The sequence below is a fragment of the Meriones unguiculatus genome, chromosome 1, assembly GCF_030254825.1.
Source record: "Meriones unguiculatus strain TT.TT164.6M chromosome 1, Bangor_MerUng_6.1, whole genome shotgun sequence".
NCBI classification, from domain to species: domain Eukaryota; kingdom Metazoa; phylum Chordata; class Mammalia; order Rodentia; family Muridae; genus Meriones; species Meriones unguiculatus.
Window position 1 is genome coordinate 27,466,523 of NC_083349.1, and position 25,709 is coordinate 27,492,231.

Below are 25,709 nucleotides of genomic sequence, written 5' to 3' on the forward strand. Positions count from 1 at the left end.
TTTTAAGATGTTTGTGAATATCAGTTTTATTTTTTCTCATTGATGTAGTGGACAGCTTCCTTTAACATAAAATTTTTACACAACAACCAGGGAGCAAAACTAGTGCCAAAGAAGTAAGACATGCAAGATGACAAAGATTTTAATTTCTAAAAGCATGTTAAGACAGACCATTCAAAGGCAAGGTCATGGCAGCAGGAACCTCAGCAACCAGGTTTTGCAGTGGGACACAGATTAGGACCTAAATGACTCCAATAAGACAAGTGGGTATATATAGTCAAGAGGTAATGTTGATATTTGTACGTGGAAAATTACTAAGAGGAAACTTCAAAGGGGCTTCTAACCCAAAGTGACAGGATTCACTATGACAAGATTTTGTCAAACCCAGTATAGGAATTTTATCCATTTATTTTGTCGGTTTTTGTTTTTTTCAAAACAGGGTTTCTCTGTGTAGCCTTGGCTGTCCTGGAGCTCTATCTATATAGACCAGGCTGGCCTCAAACTCAAAGATCTATTTGCCTCTGGCTCCTGAGTGCAGGAATTAAAGGTGTGTGTCACAACTGCCCGGCCTATTTTGAGTTATTTTCATTTTGAATTCAGCAATATAGCCCAGACTAGCCTTCCAGCAATTCTCTTGAGTACTGAGATCACAGACGTATGCTAATCTTAGCAGGTTAAGAAGTTTGGAGAAAGAAAACATTCTACTTTACTTAGTTCTGTCCTTGCATTTCGTACCCTTTTGTTGTACCTTGATGGACACATTATTTAAATTATAGGGAGGAACAAAGAAGAGTAAGTAATGCATTGGGAGAGTTTGGGGTGTTATTAATAAACCAGGCTGATCCCACCTCAAGAAATATATTTGTTTATGATTATATGATAGCTAGTGACACATGCTTATTATCTTTACTTGTAAAGGTGGATGCCTGCTACATGGTCTTAGCTACTAATTGGCACCCATGACACAATCCACAGAAAAAACACCATGACAAAGCAGCCAATGGTTGATGAACCCCACAGAGGCAGGACTGCACTAGATCTATACCCTGTACCCACAAGTGACACAGGTTCTCCAGGGCTTTATCAGGTGCTTGCATGAAACTAAGCAATAAATGCCTTTCCTTGTAGATTTCCTTACTCAGTGAGGTCCTGAGCTCTTAAAAAATAGACAGGTGAAGAGGAAACTTGGGCTCTGTTATGCTTTATTATGATACTCTTTCAAGAAGACAAAGTAATGTCTTTCAAAAAAGTGAAATTTAGCCATTTAAAATTAAAACACAGGGGCCTGGCATGGTATCACACGCCTGTAATCTCAGCACTCAGGGAGGCAGAGGCAGCTAGATCTCTGAGTTCGAGGCCAGCCTGGTCTACAAAGGGAGTCCAGGACAGCCAAGGCTACACAGAGGAACCGTGTCTCAAAAAACAAAAACCAAAACATGGACAGCCAAGGCTACACAGAGAAACCCTGTCTGAAACACAAAAACAAAAAACACTTTGGTGCTGGCTGTGTAGCACAATGACAGGGTGCTTGCCTAACATGTTCAAGGTGGGCTCAAACTCCAGCACCATACACACACCCGGAAAAGCTCACTAGAACTTGCGTTCCTTTTTTGGCAGGAGGACAGAGTTGTCAAATACTTTTAACTACTTAAGTACTTGACTCCAGAGGCATTTAAAAAACAAACAAAAATCAGGATTTCATGTATCCCAGGTATTCACTCCAGAAGTTTTAAAGCAGAATAAATTAATGACAAATAAGTTTTGTTAATAATCGGAATACAAGCAATTGCAAGAACTAGAAATTCCCAGGAGAGGAAAAACAAAACAAAACAAAAACCCAGAAAAGAAGTTTTTTGTTTTTTGTTTTTTTGCAGTGATGGAAATTAAACCCAGGGCTCTGTCACTGAGTTGTATCCCCAGCCCTTCAATTTTGAGACAAGGTCTCACTACATACCTCTAGCTGGACTTAAATTTGATTGTCCTGGTTTAGATTTCTAAGTGCTGGAACAGCAAGCACGTACCCTCGTGTCTGCCTAGAAAGAAGAATCTTTTATGGGGGAAAAGAAGCTGAATGTGTCTGAGATATTAAAGGAGTATAAGAGATTAAATAACAAAAGTTTGATTTCTTTATTGTTTAATTGGTTATATTTGTAGCACTGGGGAATCAAACACAGGGCCTTGTACATGTCAGGCAAACAGTCTACCACTGAGATACAGCCTTAGCCCAAAAATGACTAATTTCAAATCTTTAAATATACTTAGACTCAATTTATAAATTATCAAGTTTCATAAAAAATATATATATTTCCCACTGGGAAAAACAAAGGTATCTGAGGAAAGAGCAAAAGATTCCTTTATGTCTATCCTTACTATTTCATCCTTCACTGGGCCTCTCCTCTTTATCTGAAAACATCTAACATCTCATTAAATCTATGCCACAAATATAGCTGATTCCATCAGGTATGGCAGTGCCCGCCTTAAATTCCAGCACTCTGGAGGCAGAGGCAGGTGGATCTCTGTGAGTTCAAGGCCAACCTGGGCTACAGAGTGAGTCCAGGACAGCCAGGATTCTTATGCAGGAAACCCTGTCTTAAAAAAACAGACAGACAAACAAAAACCCAAGATGTAGTTGTTTCCACTCACAGTCAATGAATGCTTTCTAGTCTATTTCTCAAGGCAAATAATGATTGCAAGCCATACGAATACACTAGGGGACAGACAATGCAGATGGGCTAAATAGCAAAGAGCTTGTGCAGAACAGGAAACAAAATGGAAATCCACCTGGGTCAGAGGTAAAGGGTGAATTTCTCTTGCTGAGGCTCAAGTTTCCCTTGATGGGCCTTTAGTGGTCCACTTGAGTTCAACTGGAGAATCAGCTTTTTTCTTCACTAACCAAACATGCCCAGGTACAGCTGCTTCTCTTTCCTGTGGTAGTTGCTGAGTTCTGACTGTGTCAACTGGAGGTACCGTCGGACGTTGGCATCTTCAAAGACAATGGAGAAGACATTTACAGGTAGACAGTAATGACACCAACGAACCAAAGTGCACTGTTAACAGTCCCAGTTATTTTCAGTTCTCCAAAATCTGAATGCATTACAATCATTCTATGCAATAGTAAAGTCTTGTCACTGTGATTTTTTTTTTTTTTTTTGAGAGACTCTTTTAGCCCTGGCTGGCTTTGAATTTGATCTGTATCTGAAAACTGCCTTGAATACCTGATTGTTTTGCTTTTACCTTCCAAGGGCTGAGATTATAGGCATAAACCACCAGGTACAATTAAAAACTATGAATTAAATAAATACACAAAATCGATAGGTTAGGATTTGTTTGCTTGTACCTGGCCTCAAATTCATGGCCCTCCTACTGTGCTGGGATTACAGACATCTGCCACTAGGCTTGGTTTTATTCAGTGATGGGGATCCAAGCAAGCATTCTACCAAGTGGGCTATATAGAAGCTTTTTTTTTTTTTTTTTTTTTTTAAACGATGTAGCCAGCAAGCCAGGTTGTAGTGGTCCACGCCTTTAATCATGGTGGAAGGCAGAGGCAGGCAGATCTCTGAGAGACCAGCCTGATCTAGAGCAAGTTCTAGGACAGCCAGGTCTACACAAAGAAACCCTTTCTCCACAAAGAGGTAGTTGTATTGCCCAGGTTGGTCTTGAACTTACAGGCTCACATGAACCTTCCTGCCTCAGCCTCTCAGAATAGCTGGGAGTGTAGATGTGTGCCCCTGTGCCCAATTAGCAGCATTTCATCTGTGTGCCTGAAGTCAGAAAAAAAAAATGTCTCACATACCTTCATTAGTTTGTAGTAGTGGCTTTAAAACTCATTTAAATAAATGAAAAGTTTTATTGCACTGTTATGTTTGGGACTCCTCTGCTTCTAGCTTCCAGTAGTTGCTTTGAGAATGAAAAAAAAAAAAGGAGCTGGGCAGGGTGTCACACACCTGTAATCCTGGCACTTAGGCAGGTGGATCTCTCTGAGTTCGAGGCAAGCCTGGTCTACATAGTGAGTTTCAGGACAGCCAGGACCATATAGAGAGAGATCTAAAGAAAAAGAACCAGGGCGGGTCGCTGAGAGTTTGAGACCAACCTGGTCTACAAAGTGAGTCCTGGACAGCCAAGGCTACACAGAGAAATCCTGTCTTAAAAAGCCAAAAAAAGAAAAGAGAGACAAAATATTCAGTGTTAAACCGACCAATGCAGAAATGAAACTGCCACCTGCTTCACAGCTTCCTTTTTGTCCTGAAATCTCAGTGCCAACTCTGAAATTCCCCAGTCAGTGGCTTCTTTTCTAGGTCACACCAGAGCTAGATGTGCTAAAAGATAAAGTACTATCTAAAGCAAAGTCCAGCTCCTGTCTGGAGAACAGGCTTAATGATGATGATCAAGTTCATTCATTGGGATCCACTAACATTCTTTAAAAGGTAGAGGCTTTAAAACAAACCTCCTAAGCTGGTATGGTAGCACATACACCTGTAACATCATCACTTGGGAAGTACAGAGGAAGGGGATCAGAAATTCAAGCCAGCCTAACCTTCATGAGACCCTGTTTCAAATAAATGAGAAAAAAGAAAACAAGTTCCTAAAATCCTCATTATAATCTCAGTACTCAGAAGGCCAAGGCAGGTAGATCACAAGTTCAATGTCAGTTTGGGCAATAGGTAGGGGCTTCAGGCTAGCCTGGACTATACTGTGAAATTCTGTGCCTCAAAACTCCAAAATAAATAAATTAAGTTAATTTAACTTAATAAGGACATGGGTGTAGCACCAGGTAGGTGTAATGTCCTGAGTGTAGTTTCCAGCAACAAAACAGAAAAGGGGGTAGAATGGTAGTGGGTATTTTACATACACAGAACAGACTGGAAGTCACAGGGGTAGAGTATTTGCAGGACAAGCACAAGGCCCTGAGTCTGATCTACAGAACAGCAAAATAACCAGAGATAGGCTTGTATATAGAAACCGCTGACCTGCAGGGCTAATACATGGAATACTAACACATATGCCTGTTTAAGCAAAATATTCCTAAGGATATAGACAGAAGTAACAGTTGCTTTCCTGTGAAAGCAAGAACACAGAAGTATTCTGGGTAAGGTGGTAAAACCTAGCGCTCCTCAGGGAGGCTGGCACTGGGCTGCAAGTCAGCCTGGGCAAAAAGGGAGAACCCTGTTTCAAAAGAACAAAACCTCGGACTAGCGAAATGTCTCAGAGGGTAAAGGCATTCGCTGTCCAGTCAGGCTGTCCTCTGTCCTCCACATGTGCTGTGGCCTGTGAACTCCCCAAAGCCCCCCCACAAAATAAACAAAAATGAATCAAACGAACAAAAACCATAAAAACCTCACAAACCCTCCAGAAGTGGAAAACTTGTTCATGTGCACACTTTTAATATTCTTAAGTCCTTCCTCCCCAGGCTTGACTTTTCTTCTCCAGCCCCATCCAGTACAGTTTATGTTCTCCAACTACTCTTGGGAATAGGGCCTGTCCTGGAGTGTGGCTGACCTACAAGGAGATCACATCATTAAAGAAAACTAGCTCTGCCTCTCTTAACAGCTATCAAGTGCCAATAATCCTCATCTGGGAATTTCATGACCATCTTCCCTGCTCTGTCCTGGGATTTTTATCTGGCTTGTAGTACCTGTTTTAAAAACAGTTAAAAACTGGGGCTGGAGAGATGGCTCAGCTACTAAGAACACTTGCTGCTTTTACAGAGGACCCAGCTTCAGTTCTGGCACTCAGATGGTGTCTTCACTACAGGCTATATGTAACTCTAGTTCCAGAAAAGAGTAAGTTCTAGACTTTTGTCCCAAAGACACCAGGTACACATGTGATGCACAACTATACTGATGAAACACAGTCCAAGAATGAAGTTGTGTGAAGGGATTAAGTCTAAGCACTTGTGAGAAAACTCCAAGAATTCAAGAGTCTTGTGACCTGAGTTTCTTCAAAAGGAAAGAATGGTTCTTGGAATGTGATTTTGTGCCCCTCCTAGGTATAGTGGCTAAGGACTGAGTTTATTTCAGACTACTCATCTTTTGCCATGTGTGGCTTGTCCTTGGGATTCCTGGTCCTTACTCCTGATTCTTCTTAATCCTCAGAGTATAAATTGTCTGATGCTCTGAGTAAAGTTGGCTATTGTATGAGACTTTAGTCCACCTCATTTTTAGGCTCTGCTCTCCCAGGGTCATGACACCAATAAAGCAGTAAACAATATACATGTACTAAAACACTGGTATACTTAAAAAAAAATAAATAGGTCTTTAAACTGACAAAGTTAAACTAAAATTTCTTTCCAGAGGTACCATTTCAAATGGACAGGTTTTGGGTTTAGTGTTTTTGGTTTGGTTAGGTTTTATTTTTTTTAAATATTTTATTTATTATGTATACAATATTCTATCTGCATGTACACCTGCACACTAGAAGAAGACACCAGATATTTTTATAGATGGTTGTAAGCCACCATGTGGGTACTGGGGATTGAACTCAGGACCTCTGGAAGAACAGCCAGTGCTCTTAACCTCTGAGCCATCTCTCCAGCCCTGGGTTTTATTTTTAATTTTTTATTTTTGAGACAGCCCTGGCTATCCTAAAACTCACTCTATAGTCCAGGCTAGCCTCAAACTCAAGAGATCCGCCCATCTCTCCCTCCTAAGTGCTGAGACTAAAGACCAACAACCAGCACGAGACAGGCTCTCATATAGCCCAGGCCATCTTCAGACTCACTATGTAACTAAAGAACCTGGTCCTGTTGCCTCTATCTCCCAAGTGCTGAGGTTACAGGCATGTGCACCACTACATACAGTTTGTGCAATGCTGGGGACTGAAACCAGAGGTTTGTGCATGCCTACCAACTAAGCTACATATAGCCCTCCCCCTTCTTCTTCTTTTCTTTAAGAATTATGTTTCTGTTGCTCTGTAACAGCTGTTCATATAAACAGGTATAGCGCATATAATTCAGCACATGATGTATACAGTGTTTAATGTCAGACTACAGCAATTAGCACTGTCATCTCCTTAAACACTGACCACTAACTTGTGCTGATAACAAAACAATTATATATATGCTTGTTACTTTAATGTCCCTTTCACTCACTTACCTTTAGGTTGCCTATTGACAGCAGCCAGCAGGTAGTGCCGAGCCTGGTCATAGTCTTGCAGATGGAAGAAGGCTACTCCAGCCCGATACAAGGCCTTGGCATTATCAGGTTGTCGTTCTAGGACTTTCTGACTGTATTCCCTCACTCGTTCATAGTTCACTGGCTCCATCTGGAGGAGACAGGCTAAATGGGCCATGTTAAAGGGAGAGAGAAGGAGGGCTTATTACAGGAGACCCCACCAGCCAGCCTATCACAATTTTTTTAATTTATTTTTATTAATTACAGTTTATTCACTTTGTATCCTCCCATAAGGCCCTCCCTCCTCCCCTCTCCGTCCCACCCTCCCTCCCCCTTCTCTTATCACAGTTCTTATATTGTACAGTTGTTAATGCTTGCTTGCCATTTTGTAAGGAAAGAACAAGATACATTGAATATAGCCTCTCTTTTCACCCACAGTACAAAATCAGTGTTACCCTCCATTTAATGGATGAAAGAAATCCAGGCTCAGGGATAAGCAATTAGCACAAGATCTCAGAGCTTCTAAATGGAATGAGCATGAAATCTGAACCAAGTGCTGTCAATTTTCTCTTTGTCCACTGTAGCTGGACTTTGTTACTCTGTGGGTTCTTCTTTTTCCCACCCTTTATTCCACCCAGTTTCACCACCTATCACTAGATAGGAGAAAAAGAGAGAGAAGGGGGGAGAGAGATCTCTGAATCTAATTTCTTTCTCCTTGTTTCTTTGCTTGTAGCTGCTCTTTGCTACTTTGTGGGTTCTTTTTTCCCACCCTTTATCTCCCCCGCACCCATTTCATCCCTATCACTAGTTAAGAGAGAAAGAAGGATAGAGCGGAGACAGAGATTCTTGAATCTAATTTCTTTCTTCTTTAAGCACAATTACCAACAAACTACAACCAGGCTGGGCACGGTGGCACACACCTGTAATTCCAGCACTCAGGGAGGCAGAGGCAGGCAGACCTCTGTGAGTTCGAGGCCAGCCTGATCTACAAAGCACGTCAAGGACAGCTGAAAAACCAACCAACTTCCTGAACAAACACCAACCCCACTTCTCGGGGGCCCTAGTACTTATATGCCCTCTGAAAAGTTCCCAGGATTCCAAATGTTACACAACTGAAAAAACTATCTGCAGCTGGCAAAATCATTCGTTTGCTAGAGTACCAGGCAAATCATAGTCAGCTGCTGTGGACAGTTCAAAGCATCTCCATATCTCCACACCTGGGATTAAAACAAAAACATATGCTTATAATAGTTCTGTGTTTTTTTTAAAGAAACCAAAGTTCCAGAATTGTTACTACAGTTTACTTTGAGATAGGGGTCTTAAATAGCTGCAGCTGGCTCTGAACTCGTTCTACACTGGAAGACAATCTTCATTTCTCCACATGTCCAACAGTAGAATTATAGGCAAGCATCAACACATGCCCATAATAAATGCTAGGGTTTTGTGTCATGGTTGAATAACAACGGCCCCCATAGGCTCAAGTATTTAAATGTTTAGGGAGTGTCACTATTTGAAAAGATTAGGAGGTGTGGCCTTGTTGGAGGAAATGTGTCACTGGGATGGGTATGGAGGTTTCAAAAAACCAGACCCAGTGGCGCTCTCTCTTCCTGCTATAGGTCCAGAGGTAGAACTCTCAGCTCCTTCTCCAGTAACACGTCTACCTACATGCTGCCATGCTCCCCACCATGATTATAATGGATTCAAACCTCTGAAATTCTAAGCAAGCCCCAATTAGAACGCTTTCCTCTATGAGAGCTGCTGTAGTAGTGGTGTCTCTCCCCAGCAACAGAACACTAAGATTCTCCCTCTGTAGCTCAGGCAGTCCTGAAATTCAGTCTGTAACCCAGGACAGCCTGAAACACTTGTTAAGCCTCTTGCCTCAGCCTGGAATTACAGTTCTGTGCTACCATGCCAACCTCATTTCCAACGACATATTAATTCACTATTCTTTTGGCTGACTAATAGAACCCCAGAATAAATCTTGGTTAGGAAGCAATGTTCAAGTGTTCTGCCTTAAAGAAGGGTTGTTGCTCAGCAGACTGCCTGACTGCCTGGCATACTGAGGCTGTGAGTTCATTCCCCGCCAACACCAAAAATAAAAGTAAAGAGGGTGGAGTGATGATTCAATGGTGAAGAGCACATATTACTCTTGCAGAGGACCCAAGCTTGGTTTCAAGCACCCACACTGGATGGCTCACAACCACCTGTAACTCCAAGCTCCAGGATATTGGATGTCTTCTTCTGGACACCATAAGCATCTATCTTCCTTGACAAGTGCACATACCCATAAAAGACACATAAATAACAGTAATTATTTTTAAAATAAAAAGGGAAAGACAGTCGATTTCACAGCTATGGGAATGAAACATATTAAAATTAAATCATGCTCGGATGGTGGAGATTCAGGTATAATGAAGCCATTAATAAGCCTGGATTATGCTTGCATCCTGCTACATCCCCGCCAAGAAGGCTTTACATGGGGTATTCTCCACAGGTCAATTAATCCAGCATGTCAGCTTCAATACAACAACTGATAACTACTTACCAAGTCCTGACTAAAAGCAAGGAGAACAAGGCAGGCATCTTGATGATTATTTGTAAATACCCATTATTATGAGTGTTTTGCCTGTTTATGTATGTGAACCATGTGTGTGCCTGGTATGTGCCCAAGGAGATAAGAAGGGGGGTGTCATATCCCTTGGGGACTGGAGTTACAGATGGTTATAAAATACCATGTAAGTGCTGGGAATTGAACTCTGATCCTCTGCTAGAGCAGCCAGTGTTCCTAACTATTGGGCCATCTCTCTAGCCTTGTTTATTTTGAATAATAAGGTTTTTTTTCCTCCATAGGCTTAATGTGAGATGTGCCAAAACAGATTTCAGGAGAAGTATTTTTTAGTAATGCTAGCCATTAGCAGGTGGAGAGTTTGGTAGGAGAGCCAATAATAACCCAGGAAATTTCTTTTTTAAAGACTTTAGAAGATAGAGGTCTTTGAGCTTAGAGAGAAGAGATCTGAGTTTAACAGCTTAGTAATGACACCAGATAAGATATAATACACTCAATCCTATTGTCCCACTGTACCCTTTGGGCCCCAGCTATGATGCAGGATTTTACCAGCTTAGGGAAAGTATTCTAGGATATAAGGCTCGACTGATCTCTACTGAGCACCAACTGAAATCAAGAAATGATTAAATAATGCCAGGGCACCCCTAAGTGGGAGGAATACATAAACAAATGAAACTTTAAAGATACCTTGAAGAAAATAAATCTGCTGGAGAATAAATAAAGTTAAACTGTTGCTTGGTTACTGAAGGGTCCTCTGAGAAAGTTATTATATTTACTTATTTATTATGGTTTTTAGAGGCAGGGTTTCTCTGTGTAACCCTGGCCTGGAACTCTGTAGACCAGGCTGGCCTCAAACTCAGATATCTGTCTGCCCCTTCCTCTGTCTCCTGACCACTGACCATTATGCCGGGCTCTAAGAAAGTAAATTTTAAAAGCTGGGGTCTACCTAAGCCACAGCGAGGACAGAACATTCTAACTCAAAAAACTAGAGCTTCAAAGACTTTAAAGGTGGAAATGTGCTGTGAGATTTGAGTAGATGGAGGAGTGAGAACATGTTAGGCTTCTGGCAAGGGCCAGAGTAGATTTTCTCTTAAATGGGCCAAGAAGACACTGCGAGTTTTTTAGGCTGGAGTACTATTTGACTTCTTTATCTGTAAAAATGAAGATTATTATGAAGTATTTATCCAAATTCTGGTAAAGATGAGAAATGCTGTAAATAGACCATCATGTCATGGGTACTCAATAAATGAACACTGTTAAATCAGCCAAAATAATAATAATAATAATAATAATAATAATAATAATAATAATAATTGAGATAAGGTCTTACTATGTTTCCCCACAATGGCCTCAAATTTATGATTCTCCTGTCTCAGCCTCCTGAGGAATGGCTGGGAGAAGAGACATGGGCCACTATACCCAGTTTTTCAAAGGGTCTTTATGAGACATCTGTGAAAGTTTCCCAGAGCTTTTAAGAGAGTGCTAAGAAACAGTGCCTCCTTTCAGTCCATCTGGGAGGTCACACCATTCATAGGTACCCATCTCCAAAACTCATTTCTTTGATCTTTGGTCAATTCCTTAGTACATTTTTAAATTTTTTTAATAGGACATGGAATCTTGCAACAAGAACTTAAGCACTGGGAATTAATGACTTTGTCTGGGTATAATTTTAAATGCACTTGTTGCTAGATATTTGACAATTTCCTTAGATTAATCTGGAAGAACTGTTGTGACAATTACATAGATCAATGTGCAGTGACCTTAACAGTACCTGCCCTTCCATGTTGTATATGTCACATCTATGAAAACTATGTAACCATCCTTTCTTAAATGGAACAGCTCCAGACTATGTCTATTTCTGTATCCAACTTATTCTTTCTTGTTTGAGACAGGGCCTTACCACATCACAAGTCTGGACTCAGACTTGAAGCCACTCCGAAGTGCTGGGATTACAGGTGTTAGCAACATTCCTCCAGATAAACCCATGGGCAGTCCCACCCTAGATCCACTAAAACAAAGTTACTGGGGTTTGGCGCCCAGGAAGTTGTATTTTCACAAACTCTCCAGGTGAGGCTTGAGAAACCCTGCCTGCTTAAAAGTATCCTACAGATTGGAAACAGGTTTCAATACATTGTTGAATAACCAGAAGACAGAGAAGAACGTCTTCTTCCAATGTTCACAGGGCTCGAAGGTCCTGTTTTGTTTTTTGATTTTTTTTTTTTTTAAGCGTTTCTTTATGTAGCCCTGGAACTCACTCAGTAGACCAGGATGCTTTCCAACTATGAGATCGGCCTGCCTCTGTCTCCCGAGTGCTGGGATTAAAGACCTACACCACCACTGACCGGCTCTATGGTCCTGTTTTGATGGTCTACCTAACCCCCAGTCCCGCTCTTACCAGCTAGGTTGTTGTAACAGTCTGTCTGGATCGTGTGAAGTATGTTTTCTTGCTCCGGCGTGAGAGCTGGGCCCTGAGGTCCCAGATTGGGTATAGGAGAAGGCAGGCTCGGGTCCAGACCCCTCAGCTGAAGAAGGGCTCGATGGTACCTACTGACAGCATCTCGGTACTTCCCTTCCCGGTAGCGCTGGTTCCCTTCCTCCTTGTAGAGCTGAGCCTCCTGCAGGCGCTTCTCCATGACTGTTGGAATTATTAAATGTAATAGAAACTGAAGTTGTAGTGTTGGGATCAAGCGGCAGTCGATTCTGCAAGCAGAAAATTACCCTCCTTCAAGAGGCTCCCCAGATTTGGAGCTTTGCTGTTTTTATTAGTCCCATCTATCCTACTGTGGTAGTTTTCAGTTTCCCGAAGTTCCGCAAACTAAAAAAAGGAATGATGTGGGGATAGTGAAGCCATAGATCAAGTGATTTTCTGAAGAAGAGATCCCGGCGTGAGTACAGACTCTAGGAAGAATCAAAGGCCCGCTAAACGTCCGAAGTGTGTGACTGCCCGCAAAATTCGTTTCCTTCTTTCTCTGAGGCACACCCCCTGACCTGGAAGAAGACGGAGTAGGCGGGAACAGCTGAGACAAGTCGAAAAGGCTTCTTCCTTCCCAACCTTTATTTGTCCTTATTCAAGAAACATTTGTTGATGGCTCAGCTGTTAACTGAGTAACCGAAGTGAATGAGGCCCAAGCCTCCAGTCCACAGGTGAAGCACGAGAGAGTGTAAGCACTGGCAAGCCCCCAAACTGCACCGCAGCAGAAGCCCAAGGCCGGAAGACTCCTCCTGGGGTTCAGTGTACGTGCCGGAGCACAGACAGGAAAAGACCTGGCTGGCCAGCAGTTTAGCATCTAGTGGGGCGCGCGCATTGCGTCACACCATCCAATCAGAAAGGAGTCTAGAAAAGTAATCCCGCAGAAATGGCCCCGCCTCTCCAGCGGACCAACCCGGAAAAAAAAAAAACTCCCGGCCACTTCTCCAATAGGAAAAAAAGCCGCACGATATCGGATGACCAATGAGAGCAACAGTCTGCGATTCAAGAGGGCCAATGAGAGAGGCGAGGGGCGGGGCTAGAGCCTCTGTTGCTGGGTAGAAAGAGGTCCGGGCATGGGTCGCTCTTCGTTGGTACTGGGAAGGCCTTTGCCTACCGGCTACGAGAACCGCACCACCCGGCCCTCCAGCCTGTCCTCAGCTATTAGTCTCAGAAGTTGCAGTCAGAGAATAAGGAAGAGAGGACATGGAGTAAGAATTAGGGTGCTCGGCCACTAGGAGCGAGCAGGAAGTAAGAGTGGCGAGGGGGTAGGCGGGGCTCCGGCGCGACTGCGCAGAGCCTACAACTGAAGCACGGAGCGAGGGGTGCGCTCTCGCTTCCGTGCTACGAGGCACTTGAGCCGCCGCCAGCCTTGCCCGGCTCCCAGCCTCGTTGCGGCTGCGCGTTTATGCTGCCTGCGCTGATTGGCCCGACTACCTGGAGGGAGGGAGGAGAAGTGAGGGAACTCCGTCGTCCTCGGCGCGCACTCGCCCGCGGCCGAGAACCGAGAGTCTAGGAGGCTGCTCCTCACTGCCTCGTTTCGGACTTAGTGAGCCGAAAGGGGCAGGGCAGAAGGGAGGCGACTCAGACACGCCGCGGAGACAGCGCGGCCTCCGCCGCTGCGTGCGTGCACTTGCTAGCGTGGGCTCAGTGCTGGCGCGGGCGGCGGAGGCGGGCGGCGGCGGCGCCTGCGCGGTCGAGCTCGGTCGACAGTTCGCAGGGGAGGAGGCGGCGGGAGGCGGAGGAGGCGGCGGCGGCGATGGAGGTGAAGCGGCTGAAAGTGACCGAGCTGCGGTCGGAGCTGCAGCGGCGGGGCCTGGATTCGCGCGGCCTCAAAATGGATCTGGCGCAGCGGCTTCAGGAGGCACTGGATGCTGAGATGCTGGAGGACGAGGCCGGCGTTGGCGGGGCCGGGCCCGGCGGGGCCTGCAAGGCGGAGCCTCGGCCTGTGGCCGCGTCGGGCGGAGGCCCGGGCGGGGACGAGGAGGAGGAGGACGACGACGACGAGGAGGAGGACGAGGAGGCGCTGCTTGAGGACGAAGACGAGGAGCCACCTCCTGCTCAGGCTTTGGGCCAGGCCTCGCAGCCGCCTCCGGAGCCCCCGGAGGCGTCAACCGTGGAAGCCGAGCCCGAAGCTTCCGACACACCGGCGGAGGCCACGGCCGGGTCAGGTGGGGTAAATGGTGACGAAGAACATGACAACGGCAAGGGGGAGGAAGACGGGCCGGAGGAACGGAGCGGAGACGAGACGCCGGGATCCGAGGCACCGGGTGACAAGGCCGCAGAGGAACAAGGTGAGGAACTGGTAGCAGAGCCAGGCTCCAACCTGCTGGCTTCAAGCACCCCACCCTGCACTGCAGGATCTGATTCCTTGTTTCCACTTGCCCGAAAGTGCACGGTTCCAGTGGCTGTTTAATGGGATTTCCTATGGAAGGAGGCTTTAATCCACTGCCCATCATTGTGAGAGTTTGGGAGCCTTGTGGCGCCACTGTTTGCAGTTCATGCTTAACGTGATTGCTTGCTGTTAGTGGATGATAGTGTGTGTGTGTGTGTGTGTGTGTTGCTTTCGAGCTACTTGTGGATCAGTCTTCTGGCGCTTCCCCGCCCCCTTTAGCTGAATACCTTTAGCCGAAAATAAGCTGAAAAACTGACGATCTACAGGGACCTGTTTGAATCTTAAGCCTTCGGCCTGTCTGGCAGTTCATTTCTTACCGTAAAAATGTTAAACAATACAGTCCACGAAATGCTGCCCTGTCAAACCTTCGTTAAGCCTCACAGAGACCTGGATGTCTAACCTTGCTCCTTCCTGCTTAAGCGGTAGAAGATAGTGTGTGTGAGCCTGTTGAGTTTAATCATTAACTAGCAAAGAGAAGTCTTTTGCTAACATTTCAGTGTCGTGTTAGTTACTTGACTAGGGCTTTTTACTTTCTTCCTGTTGTGTTTATATTTTAATTCTCCTGCCGAGTCAGTAAATGAGCATATTTATAGACTTACTCTACACTGTTGCCTTGAATGCTCCTAATTTCTTAAGCTGAAATGATTTTAGGGGCTCTGCCGAGCCAGTTAAGTAATCTCGTGATGGAAGATGTGTAGAGACTCCCCCAGGAGTTAACCTTTCTCCTTTTGAAATGCTTGTGTGGTTAGAACTAATCCCTGCAGTCAGAGGGGAGAGAGCTGCTTCCGAATCTTACTTTCGAGTAGATTGCCTTAGGGTTTTTCTTTTTGTTGTTGTTGTTTGTTTGTTTTTTTGCTGTTAGTGAGTGTCATGAAGTTGAAATAAATTTTACAATGATTGTATACAAAGTATAATGTTTGCGGTTTTTGTTGTGTCTACTGTCCTGGGACAGAACTCCTATTACATAATCCTTAACTTGTGTGTATCCCAAAAAGCAGATAAAAAGCATTGAAAGATAGAGTGCTTTAGAGGAATTGTCAAAGACTTTTAAGCTTTGTTTTAAATTATTTATTATTTATACAGTATTCTGCCTGCATGTGTGTCAGCAGACCAGAAGAAGTTACCAGATCTCATTATAGATGGTTATGAGCTACCATGTGGTTGCTGGGAATTGAACTCAGGACCTTTGGAAGAACAGCAGGGGTTTTAACCTTTGAGCCATCTCTCCAGGCCCTGACTTTTAAGCTTTTAAAACATAAAAACCTAAGGAAAAAACTCTGTGTGTTACTCCTTGTAAAGAATGTTACTTCCAGGCTTAGTTTCAGAAGCCTTCAATCCCAGCACTTGAGAGGTAGAGGCAAGCAGATCTCTGTGAGTTTGAGGTCAGCCTGGTGTACATAGTGAGTTCTAGGACAAGCAGAGATACATAGTGAGACCTGTCTAGTAGAAAAACAGAAAAAACAAAAAAACAATGTTGCTAAATATACAACACCACCTTTCTGACCCAAATTCCATGAAGTAAAGATGCAGTGTTATTTATGGTTGGCTGGTGACTTAATGATTTGCTCTGGTAACTTTCAATTCAAGTTCCTGTTAAATATACAGCTGCTATTGTGTGGCTCTGCATTTTAGTGTAGAAAAGGCAGTCTCTTTAAAAAATGTTACGCTTCTGTGCCATGTAGCTGCTGAAAAGTACTAGAAAATAGTTATTAAGTACTTACCATAAATTCACATCTGATAAGAATTAAAATTCACCTGTGAATTTAAAAGACTTCAGGGATATTTTCTTGTACTATTAGTGGGGAGATATGCCAGGTTGGCTTGATTGAAGTAGGTACATTTAGAATGGAAAAATTGCCCAGTTTTTTGTTGTTGTTGTTTGACTTTAATTAGCCCATAGTCTCCTCTCTTTTCAACTAATGAAAAGACATTTGGAAATAAAACATGATGTAGTAGGAACACAGTCAGATATTCCCAGTTTTCTATATTGGTTAACTCAGATTCTCTTAGTTCTGAGCTTATTCTACACTCCAGTATAAAAACTACTGATTTTCTTTCCCTCCCTTTTGTAGGAGATGACCAAGATAGTGAAAAGTCAAAACCAGCAGGCTCAGATGGTGAGCGGCGGGGGGTAAAGAGACAGCGGGATGAAAAGGATGAACATGGCCGAGCTTACTATGAATTCCGAGAGGAGGCTTACCACAGCCGGTGAGGGAAACACTCCCTTGATGGGAATGTCTGCTCTGCTTTTGGTATTCCTGGTGTTGACTGGACAGTTTGGAAGGAGGGGTGGATTGAAAAATGGAATAGGTCTTTATAGGCATAAGTTTTAGAGTAAATAAGTCTGATGGAAACTCCTATTCCCTTTTCTCATTGACTGAAAGAAGTTGTCTGCTGGAATTTGATAATTCACTGATAGTTTTAAAATGGATAGTGCCACACAAATACCTCAAAGAAGGTAGCGTTGGTTATATTGCATTTGCTCTTCTCTCCTACCTGTAGCTCAAAGTCCCCACCACCTCCAGAAGAAGAAGCAAAAGATGAAGAAGAGGATCAGACGCTTGTGAACCTGGACACATGTATGTATAGATTGCTTTGCTCTTGAGATAGGGCCTTGCTGTTTATTCCAGCCTGGCTTCTAACTTGTGATCCTCCTATCTTAACACCTGGAGTGATCTAAAAATTATTTTGAGAGAAAACTTCATGCCTTGAGTACTAGGACAGTCTTTGTATTTGTTTGCAACAACTAGGCATAATGACACTCTCAGCACTTTTCAGGTGTTGAGTATTGCAGTAAACCAGTTATATCTTTCTTTCTTAACAGATACCTCCGATCTCCATTTTCAAATAAGCAAGGACCGATATGGAGGCCAACCACTTTTCTCAGAAAAATTCCCTACCCTTTGGTCTGGGGCAAGAAGTACTTATGGAGTAACAAAGGGAAAAGTGTGCTTTGAGGCCAAGGTAAGAGATTCTTTAAAACCATTATTAGCCAGGTTTGTAATCCCAACACTGGGAGGCAGAGGCAGGCCAGTCGCTGTGAGTTCAAGGCCAGCCTGGTCTACAAAGGACAGCCACGGCTACACAGTGAAACCTTATACTTTGATGCATTTGACCTGTGTGTTAGCCCCAACATTCATTTATCTTGAAAAAACAAACAAGCTAAAAACAAAAACCATTTTTTAATTTAAGCTGTGTGTTGGACTCCTATCCAGTATGTTATTAGTTCAGTAAAAAAGCACTGTATTTGAACATACCTTTAACTCTGAGCAACAAATCGACCCTTATGACTTTGTTTTATTGTTTGTTTTATGTGTTGGGGATTGAACTCAGGGCCTTAGACATAATAGGTACTTTATTTCTGAGCTACATCCCTAGGCCTGCAACTTTGGTTTAGGTCTAGTAAAAGTTCTTTTTCTGATATTGAGCTGTAATCTTTTTTTTTTTAATTTTGTATATAAATCTTATCTTTGTAACTCAGACTTTGCACCTACATTGATCAAAGTACCTAAGAGTTCATTTTCTGACTTGACCAGGTTACTCAGAATCTCCCAATGAAAGAAGGCTGCACAGAAGTTTCTCTTCTTCGAGTTGGGTGGTCTGTTGATTTTTCCTGTCCACAGCTTGGTAAGGTTATTTTATAACTTTTTTTTTTTTTTAAGATTTATTTATTTCTTCTGTATACAATGTTTTGTCTGCATGTACACCTGCTGGCCAAAAAGAGGGCACCAGATCTCATTCTAGATGGCTGTGAGCAGCCATGTGGTTGCTGGGAATTGGATTCAGTACCTCTGGTTAAGACAGTGCTCTTAATCTCAAGCCATCTCTCCAGTCCCTTTTCTAACTTCTTGCTTGTGTTTGTTGCCATATTGTTTACTCTGTGGAAACTTTGCAGATAGGTAATTGATTTTTTTTTTTTAATCTTCTAGGTGAAGATGAATTCTCTTATGGTTTTGATGGAAGAGGACTCAAGGCAGAAAATGGGCAGTTTGAGGAATTTGGCCAGACTTTTGGGGAGAATGATGTCATTGGCTGTTTTGCTGTAAGTGATCCTGAAAATTGGATTTGTAGTAAAGGGTAAGATAAAGGGCTGAGAGGATCCAGCCAACTGAATTTACACATTTTTGTATATTTTATACTTTGATGCATTTGACCTGTGTGTTAGCCCCAACATTCATTTATTTGTTTATTTCTACATTATTTATTGGAAGGGGACATTTAATGTGAAAGTCAGGATAGTTTTCTCCTTCTACTCTGTTGGGCTCTAGGGACCAAACTTGTGTTATCCATGGTGACAAAAGTATTAAGACTTCATTGTCTTTAAAACCTGTCAACCTTTAGGTGTTCTTGTGCTTTTGTTCTTACAGAATTTTGAGACTGAAGAAGTAGAGCTCTCCTTTTCCAAGAATGGAGAAGACCTGGGTGTGGCATTCCGGATCAGCAAGGAGTCTCTGGCAGATCGAGCTCTTCTACCCCATGTCCTCTGCAAGAACTGTGTTGTAGAATTAAACTTCGGTCAGAAGGAAGAACCATTTTTCCCACCACCAGCAGAGTTTGTGTTCATCCATGCTGTGCCTGTTGATGAGCGTGTGCGGACTGCAGTCCCTCCCAAGACCATAGAAGAGTGTGAGGTATACAGAAGGGTAGCCTTCATGCTGTAGAAGAGTGAGGATATGTGCTTTCAGTTGTATTTTGAAATTATCACGCTTTGATAGGGAAAATAGAGGAATATTTTTTAAAGAAAGCTGGATTTTATAAAGTTTCTTTTTATTTGCAGGTGATTCTGATGGTGGGACTTCCTGGATCTGGAAAAACCCAATGGGCACTGAAATATGCAAAAGAAAACCTTGAGAAAAGATACAATGTCCTGGGAGCTGAGAGTGTGCTTAGTCAAATGAGGGTCAGTTGCTGAGAAGTGGGAAGGGGCGGTTAGTCTGCTATGATGTTTGCTCTGGAGACACTGGAAATCTTTGATAGCCTGTCCTTAGTCAGTGATGGAGGGTCTCTGAACTGTGAGAACAAGGACCCCACACATAGAAATGTAACTTTCTTGTCAGGGTGTCTTAAGATATGCCCCATCCCTGTTCTGAAAATGTACAATCTGGAGTAAATCCAAGTTAAGTATGGAAGTGACTGCTGCAGAACATTGGCAGTGAGATGATTCATGTGACCCATGTAGCATTTAAAGCAGCTGCAGTTGACTTTTGGGCTCTTGAACTTGTTGTATAACTCCTTGTATTTCTCATTCATCAGATGAAGGGGCTTGAGGAGCCAGAGATGGACCCCAAAAGCCGAGACCTCTTAGTTCAGCAAGCCTCCCAGTGCCTTAGTAAGCTGGTCCAGATTGCTTCCCGATCAAAGAGGAACTTCATTCTTGATCAGGTATTCAGACAAGAGGAACCTATTTTTGAAGGAGATCCAGAGATGGAAAATTTGCATCTTAAAATTTTAGAGTCAGGAGCTAGAGAGATGGCTCAGTGGTTAAGAACACTGTCTGCTTCTTTCAGAGGTGTTGAGTTCAATTCCCAGCAACCACATGGTGGCTCACAACCATCTGTATTCTCTACTGCCTCTTCACATGCAAATGGAGCACTCATATACATAAAATAAATAAATAAATCTTTAAAACAAATTTAGAGTCAGGCACATGTAGAACTGAATTAAGAAATAGACTCAAAAGTGAGTCCAGGACAGGCCAAGGCTACACAGAGAAACCCTGTCTCAGAAAACAAAAGAAAGAGACTCAAGTTAGCTAATGACTATCTACTTCTGTGTTGTATATTTGAGATTAGTCTGCTTAGCTGAGAGTGTGAACTCACATGATGATAAAGGGAGAGAAGGAGATTTGGATTCATTCATTTACTTGAATTCCTGAATCTGTCATGGCCTACTTAACATTTGTGATCTTGGACAAGTTTTTTGCTCCTCTAACTTTAGTTTTCCTGGTGCATGAAATAATATTTGCCAAGTAGTGTCTCAAAGATCAAAGGAGAGGCTGGGTGCAGTGGCACATGCCTGTAATACTAGCACTCAAGGAGTTAGAGGCAAGCAGATCTCTTGATTTCGAGGCCGGCCTGGTCTACAAAGTGAGTCCAGGACAGCCAAGGCTACACAGAGAAACGCTGTCTTGAAGAAAAAAAAAAAAAAACAGAACTAAAAACTTGGGGTGGGGAGAGATGAAAGGAGAGCAAGGAACTTGTGCATTGACTTCTAATCTTATGCTTCAGTTGTAGAAGATAAAATTTTCTTTTTTAAGTTGATTGTTGACTTTTATTCTTAAACATGTTTATTGTTCCTATTACTAGTGTAATGTGTACAACTCTGGCCAACGAAGGAAGTTACTGCTATTCAAAACCTTCTCCAGGAAAGTTGTGGTAATTGTCCCTAATGAGGAAGATTGGAAAAAGAGGTTGGAGTTGAGAAAAGAAGTGGAGGGAGATGATGTGCCCGAGTCTATAATGCTGGAGATGAAAGGTGGGCTAAAATTACATTAGAGAATCCTATATCTGGTTAATGCAACCCTACTGGAACCTCTTATTACCCAGAGTGACTCTCCACATCTAAAAGTGTAAAGTGTAAATTGAAGAGCAGTTTAATGGATGCAAGCACTTGTGGATAAACTAATGAATAGAGTGAGTGGAGAAACAGTATACCCCTTGACTCATGGATAAGCTACAAAAAGGAGAAATACTTGTGCATGATACCACATGCTTGTAATCCCAGCACTTGAGAAGCTCAAAAAAGAAGGTTATAAATTAGGAGACCAGCCTGGATTTCAGGGTAGGACCATGTTTTGGGTGGAAAAAAAAGCAGGGTGATGCATGCCTGTGATTTCAGGATATGGAAGTTTAAGGCAGGAAGATAAAGAGTTGGAATCTAGTATGAGCTATTCAAGATGCTGTCTCAAAAAATGGAAGAGTGAGAAATAATATGTTTAAATACAAACAAGATGCATTGAAGGAAGGGGTTTGAGTGTTTGTCCAGCATTGCCCTAGTCATAGGGAAATATAATATTGAAATGAAAATTCACCCTCATAAAATAAATTTTAAAATTAATTATATTCCAGGAAAATGGCAAAGATGATTGTTAGGATTCAAAGTAAACTACAGTAGATGTAGAAAATTGTCTCTTTACCATCTTGATTTCTGGTATGCTAACAGGTTTATGTTTTCTCATTTTTGCTTATTTTTCTTGATTTGGTACTTGCCTGAATGTACTGTCCTTTCAAGGCAGTATTAACTTTAACTATGTTGATTGGTCTTGCTTCATGCTTTTCCCCTTGGATCATATTTTTCATCATGTTTTCTTTAGTTTGTGGCACCCTACTTAGCCTGTGAACTGCTGGCTCTAGAAACTCATAACCCCCAACTATGAGAATCAATTCCCACACCTATGAGCTAGAGTGACTGAATTATACAGAATGAATTATTTCAGTCGATAGCAGGGACTTGGAAGAATTTAGTGCAGTTTTATAAAGTAGGGATAACTGGATTCATCTTAGAATCTATGAAATAAAATTCACTGTGAAAGTCCATGGACTTGATGTTCAGAGACAGACAGATATACTTGGCCGTTGTGTATATGATGGGAAGACCTTAGAGACTAGTAGCCTCTTTGTGTGTCCATGTGTCTTCAAGCTAAAGTCCACCCTGAGTACTAGTACTTTTAGCCTCTTTGTGTGTCCATGTGTGGTCTCTGTGGGGGTGGGGGTTAGGTGTGCTGGGAATTTAAACCCAGGGTCTTGTACATGCTAGGCAAGTGTGATACCCTCACCTATACTCTCAGTTCCAGCTCAGCTCTGATGATGTTACTTCTTGGTCAGGCATGGGTAGTGTATGCCTTTAATCCCAGCAGAGGCAGAGACAGTTGGGTGTCTGTAATATTGAGACCAGCCTGGTCTACACAGCAAGTTATAGGCTAGGCAGGCTATATAATGAGACTTAAGGGATTTTTTGTTTTTTATGTTTACTTATTCCTTTCAGTATTTTACCTGCATAAATATATATATTTATTATGTGCATGCTGGTGCCCTTGGAAGTCAGAAGAGGGCATCAGAGCCCCTGAACTGCAATTAGTGATGGTGGTAAGCCACCATATGTGTGCTTGGAACTTAACCTAGGTCCTCAGCAAAGTAAGCAAGGTGCTTTTAACTACTGACTCATTTCTTCAGCTCCTGAAACAAAGTTTTTATCTAAGCAACACCAAAACTCAGTTACATTTAATCTGTGTTTCTTCTGTTATGGTTCATTTGAGAACTTGTAAATCTAGTTTACACCTAGCCCTTTCACTTGTGCTATTACAATTTAGGGAAAAGAATTGCCTTTAGCATAATAGCACTTGTCTAGCACTCAGAAGGCTGAAGCAAGAAGATTGCTGTCGGTTCTAGGTAGTTCTCATCTATGTAGATGGACCCTGCCTTTACAAAGGGGAAGAAGAAATTGGAAGCAGGAGGATCAAGGTTACTCTCTAGTATATAAGGGAATTCCAGGCCAGCCTGGGCTACATGAGACTGTGTCTCAAAAAAGCAGTTAGTTTATTTAAGGGTGAGTTGGTGTAAGCCAAGCATATTTTAGTACATTACTAAGTTAAGCTTTGAAAATGTTAGGCTTGGCTTGTTGTGGTGATCAGACCTATTATTCTGTCACGTAGGAGGGTGAGGCAGGAGGATCTTAAGTTTGAAGCTAGCACAGATTGGATAGCAAGCTAAAGTCCACCCTAAGTTATACATAACAAAACCATCTCAAAGGAAGGGGAAAAGAAAAAACTAAAAATAGAAGCAAAGTGTACTAGCAACAACTATAGTTGTAATCCTACTTTTTAGAAGGCAAGAGGCAGAAAGATTCATACCATCCTGGGAAACATGAGGCCTTATGTCTTAAAATAAAATAAACACAAAGATGTTTATTTTTTGGCTTGGCCCTTAAAGAGTATTTACTGTGTAAGCATGAAGCCTGGTATTTTATTCCCAGCACCCACATAACAAGCCAGGTACCCTGTGTACTCCTGAAATCCCACAAGTGAACAGGGTGGCAACAGGAGGATAGTGAGCTCTGATTCTGTGAAGAACCCTGTTTCCAAAGAAATGGTGTGATGTAGGCATATGCCATTAATAACAAAACTGGGAATAGTAGTGTGCATCTTTTATTCCATCAGAGACAGGTAGATCTCTGAATTCAAAGCCAGGCCTTCATAGTGAGTTCTAGAATAGCCAGGGTTTATGTAGAAAGCTCCTGTCTCAAATAAATAATAGCAAACTGTGAGTGTTGACCCGTAACTAATTCCAGCACTCAAAAGGCAAGAGGCTAAGGCACTTGAAGTTAGTCTGGTTTGTATAATTAAATCTCAGAATGGGAAAAACAAATCAAAGCCTTGCAGCTCAGTGAGAGAGAGCACTTGGTTAACATTTGCAAAGCCCTGGATTTGATTCCCAAGCCACCAAAAACTAAAGTATACTTCTTTGGTACATTTTCATGCATTCTTACCCTGTCTGTGCACTTTCCAGGCCCACAAGCTTCTCTCTTATTCTTGTAGCCAACTTCTCTCTGCCTGAGAAATGCGACTATATGGATGAGGTGACATATGGGGAGCTGGAAAAAGAGGAAGCTCAACCCATTGTTACTAAATACAAGGAGGAAGCAAGGAAGCTGTTGCCCCCCTCTGAAAAGCGGACAAACCGCCGGAACAACCGCAACAAGAGAAACCGGCAGAACCGAAGCCGAGGCCAAGGCTATGGTGAGTCCTAGAGACCTGGTTACCCACAATGAGCAGTCCTCCTGATGAAGCTTATTTCTTCTTATGTCCTTTACTCCCTGTTTCCTATGCTTTCCCTATAATCTTTCAGCCAGAAAATAGTTACTCTGGGGCAAAATAATGTTTCCTTGAAACACAGTACTATGCCTCATCATATGCCTAACTTCTATGGGAGCAAGTAGGTTCCCTACTTCACTGTGTACAGTGAAATCTAATTCTCATCTTAAGATTTCTTGATGCTTTATCAAATTTACCCAATTGCACAGACAAAAGTAAATGCATTTTCCCATCATTTTAGACCATTACAATGGAAGTTGGTTGTTAGTGGAATTAATTTTCCCTCTACATGTCTAGTTTGCCATCTAAAGCCCCATTGTCTACTTATTGCTCTTTTTAAAATATTTGTTTATGTGTGTGCAACTGTAAATCAACTGGTGGTTAATGCTAGCTATGTCCTGGACACTGGGAATAACAATGGTTCCAAGCCTTTGAGTATTGTATAGATTTTATTTTGTGTACAGTCCAGTGATTTGTATAGGCTACATGATACCTCAGATCCCTTTCTGGACTGAGCATCTGATCCTGTCAATGGCAGTTTTTATTCATGTTTCTAACTCTGCCATCTATTCTTTTATCGTCTAAAATGTTTGGTAGGATTAGGGAACTTCAGAAGCAGGGTGGCTTTGTTTTCTTGTGTCTATTCTTCTGCCCTCCCCTCTCAGACTCTTTTAATAAAGATCCTGGCTGGTGCTTTAATTAACGGTACCTGAGCCTGGCCAGGGCAAGCCTCCTCCCCTAGTATTGCCTTTGGCTCCAGCTTTTTGATTTCCACTCAGATTGGAGCCAGGACCCCATGCCAGCTGTCTGAGCGCCCTCTCCATTTCTCTTCCAGTGGGCGGGCAGCGCCGAGGCTACGACAACCGGGCCTACGGGCAGCAGTACTGGGGGCAGTCTGGAAACAGAGGGGTGAGTGCAGCTCTCCTTCTGCTCCTCCCACTGGGCTGTGAAGCCATTCCTATTGACTTGGGGGAGCAGAGGGGTTTGGGCTGTTTTCTTAGGGCTTTAGGGTTATGCCCACTTAATATGATCATCTGGAAGAATTTAACCTGGGAAAAGAATTTACCCTGCTTATAGTATTAAAACAAAATATGTCTTGCTTGGTAATGGGAAACTGGGTTGTGCTTCTGGAGACCCATATATCATTACTACTCCTCTCTCTCTCCTTCCTCAGGGCTACCGTAATTTCTATGATCGATACAGGGGTGATTATGAACGATTCTACAGTGCTCGAGATTATGAGTACAACAGATACAGAGACTATTACAGACAATACAACCGGGATGTAAGTATAATATCTTGAGGTAGATTGAGGGTGAAGGGGGACAGGACCAGCTGGATGAGTGCCTGTTTATCCTCAGCCAGCT

At 42.7% G+C, this 25,709-nt stretch overlaps 2 protein-coding genes across 3 annotated transcripts in view; one reads left to right on the forward strand and one right to left on the reverse strand.

Moving 5' to 3' along the window:
* Nucleotides 1–13,180, reverse strand: Ttc9c (tetratricopeptide repeat domain 9C). 2 transcript variants are annotated; one of them, XM_021651881.2, is made up of 3 exons: nucleotides 12,068–13,047; nucleotides 7,089–7,271; nucleotides 1–2,980 (listed from the first exon to the last, which is right to left on the reverse strand). In XM_021651881.2, exons 1-3 carry the CDS (start codon nucleotides 12,303–12,305, stop codon nucleotides 2,886–2,888), a joined length of 516 nt encoding a protein of 171 aa, XP_021507556.1. In that variant the 5' UTR covers nucleotides 12,306–13,047; the 3' UTR covers nucleotides 1–2,885. The 2 variants fall into 2 exon arrangements, with proteins under 2 accessions (XP_021507556.1, XP_060242156.1); XM_060386173.1 differs by lacking the exon at nucleotides 1–2,980 and adding an exon at nucleotides 2,998–3,758 and having other exon boundaries at nucleotides 12,068–13,180.
* The window catches only part of Hnrnpul2 (heterogeneous nuclear ribonucleoprotein U like 2), a 15,388-nt gene continuing 2,721 nt past the window's right edge, over nucleotides 13,043–25,709 (forward strand). The window contains exons 1-13 of the mRNA XM_021651846.2: nucleotides 13,043–14,433; nucleotides 16,607–16,742; nucleotides 17,037–17,113; nucleotides 17,359–17,498; nucleotides 18,071–18,161; nucleotides 18,464–18,576; nucleotides 18,902–19,165; nucleotides 19,312–19,434; nucleotides 19,788–19,916; nucleotides 20,840–21,008; nucleotides 24,067–24,267; nucleotides 25,178–25,251; nucleotides 25,517–25,627. Of these exons, the coding sequence (XP_021507521.2) occupies nucleotides 13,899–14,433; nucleotides 16,607–16,742; nucleotides 17,037–17,113; nucleotides 17,359–17,498; nucleotides 18,071–18,161; nucleotides 18,464–18,576; nucleotides 18,902–19,165; nucleotides 19,312–19,434; nucleotides 19,788–19,916; nucleotides 20,840–21,008; nucleotides 24,067–24,267; nucleotides 25,178–25,251; nucleotides 25,517–25,627 (2,163 nt within the window). The 5' untranslated portion in view covers nucleotides 13,043–13,898. The remainder of the gene's footprint in view (nucleotides 14,434–16,606; nucleotides 16,743–17,036; nucleotides 17,114–17,358; nucleotides 17,499–18,070; nucleotides 18,162–18,463; nucleotides 18,577–18,901; nucleotides 19,166–19,311; nucleotides 19,435–19,787; nucleotides 19,917–20,839; nucleotides 21,009–24,066; nucleotides 24,268–25,177; nucleotides 25,252–25,516; nucleotides 25,628–25,709) is intronic.